Source organism: Limulus polyphemus, unplaced genomic scaffold (assembly GCF_000517525.1).
Source record: "Limulus polyphemus unplaced genomic scaffold, Limulus_polyphemus-2.1.2 Scaffold5117, whole genome shotgun sequence".
In the NCBI taxonomy this organism is placed as follows: Eukaryota; Metazoa; Arthropoda; class Merostomata; order Xiphosura; family Limulidae; genus Limulus; species Limulus polyphemus.
In genome coordinates, this window is record NW_013670727.1 from 612 (window position 1) to 2,793 (window position 2,182).

At 29.4% G+C, this 2,182-nt stretch overlaps 1 protein-coding gene across 1 annotated transcript in view; it reads right to left on the minus strand.

The window, feature by feature from the left end:
• Positions 1 to 229: 229 nt before the first annotated feature.
• Positions 230 to 2,182, minus strand: part of LOC106472146 (probable tRNA pseudouridine synthase 2) — a 10,775-nt gene continuing 8,822 nt past the window's right edge. The window contains exons 5-6 of the mRNA XM_013932777.2: positions 1,478 to 1,621; positions 230 to 350 (exon numbers count right to left, since the gene is read on the minus strand). Of these exons, the coding sequence (XP_013788231.1) occupies positions 274 to 350; positions 1,478 to 1,621 (221 nt within the window). The 3' untranslated portion in view covers positions 230 to 273. The remainder of the gene's footprint in view (positions 351 to 1,477; positions 1,622 to 2,182) is intronic.

The following is a 2,182-nucleotide window of genomic DNA, read 5'->3' on the forward strand; positions in this document are numbered from 1 at the left end:
ACAAAGTTTTATGAGTTACTTAATACAGTTACCATCATCAGGAGTGTAGGTATAGCCTTTCTAGTTGGCTTAACAAATTCATAAAGATCTACGTTTCACCGTGTGTCAGGAATCTTCATTTTATTTATTTACACAGTTCCAGAACTATTCATCCAAGATATCCTGCATGTACGAGTACTGTAAAACACGAATATTTCCTTACAAATCTAAAGTTTTAAATCCTATTCTGCTCCCACAGAAATCGTCGTATTAATAGCCTAATCCACGATCTACTTACTTAAACATCTGAGCCTGGTGAGAAGCTTGTACGGCTGCCAACACTTTGTTGATCTTCCACTCGTTAATGTGATCTATAAGCAACGAATAAACTTTCAACAATGTACTGTCCAAGTTCATCAATAAGTCAGTGATCCTTTACCGTAAAACGAGTGTTACTACAGCTCGTGTTATTGCACACGATTCGATGATTTAAAACAAAAAAACAGATATATTTACTTTAAAACTTTTACATTACAATACTCTTTAACTTTAGACTTATTTTATTACAAATCTTCTTCAATAGCCTTAAAAAGTAAAAACAGGACAGAATGAGTTGAGCAGAGAGAGATTTGTACATGGTTTTCGTTCCTACAATTTCTTCTACAAAATGGGTGCATTCAGTTTATTATCATTTAACTGTTCTAGAATCTTCTTTATATTTCTGTTCGCTATTATCAAAGAATTAGTTAATTCTCGACATTAAGGTTTAAATAAAATGACAGCATAAGAATATACACATAGCAAAATTATCTACAACATGACAAAGTTCTTAATATCAAAGTTAAATCATTAACACCAGCAAATAAATAAACATAGAAAAAGCTCCAAAAACCCCGTGTTATCTTCCCACAATGGTTGTCTTTTCCATCAGTGATAAAACAGCTGACAGAGTGACTTAAAAAATGAAATAAACTATGCTCAATAAATTTATAAGGAAATATCGTCAATATTATAATGCATTCTTTTATACTGTTTGTGTAATACGAAGAATATAGGTTGAAGTTTGGAAGGAGAAAACAAAGTTTATGGCATTTAACTGTTTTAACAAATATGCAGAATCATTGTTTGTTTAATCTGTATTTTTGTGTACTTCAAGATATCACGAAAACTTAGATTGAACAGTGCTGGTACAGCTCCTCTTAAATAAAAAAACAATAAATGTGCTCAAAATGTTTAGTAACGAAGGCCTTTAGCAACTTTAACTAAATCTCCCATTTACCAGAATATTTAGTAATAAAAGCCTTCAGCAACCTTTAACTAAATCTCCCATTTACCAGAATATTTAGTAATAAAAGCCTTCAGCAACTTTAACTAAATCTTCCATTTAGTAATAAAGGCCTTCAGCAACTTTAATTAAATCTCCCATTTAATAATAAAGGCCTTCAGCAACTTTAATTAAATCTCCCATTTACTGGAACTTAAGGATTATAAAACTCACCGTATGTAGCCTTTTCTACAATTCTACCATCCACCATGAAATTGTCAGTTGCTAAACCAAATTTTCCCTTCAATTCAAAACTATGTAAATGTTTACTTTCTCGATACTTAAATAATAGTCTGTTTCCTCTGTTCACTGCCATTACTGCAACATCCAAAAAAATAAAATCACATTTAGCAAACAATAAACAAAAATGAAAATCAATTCCAAACCAGTTTCTCTACACGATACCAAATAATTCTTTAAAGTATTTAAGAAATCAAAAAAATTAATTACGAGAATCTTTTGATTCAATGGTTCAACTACTAAAATCCAAATTGTTATGCATGTTTATTAACTATTTAATGATCTTCCATGAATCGTAATAAAACCTGCTGATCATATAGAGAAGTTTACGTACGTTGAAGCCGTGGAAATAGGTCTCCAGGTCATAAACAGTTTATTTATAAGATGACTGACACCGATTAGAAAAGGCAAATCAAAATTAGTGTACTTTTTTAAATTTATCAATGAAATCAAAAATATTTACAATGACTGAAATATCTTATTTCTATTTAAATTGTACTGTAAAATGCACAACTCAAAATTCGGTTAAGGTGAAAAAAATTATACATCAGTTAAAATTTCACTATATATATATATATATATATTATTTTTTTTTTTTTCCACAAAAAAAATGGAGTATTATATAATTTTTTAAAAAAT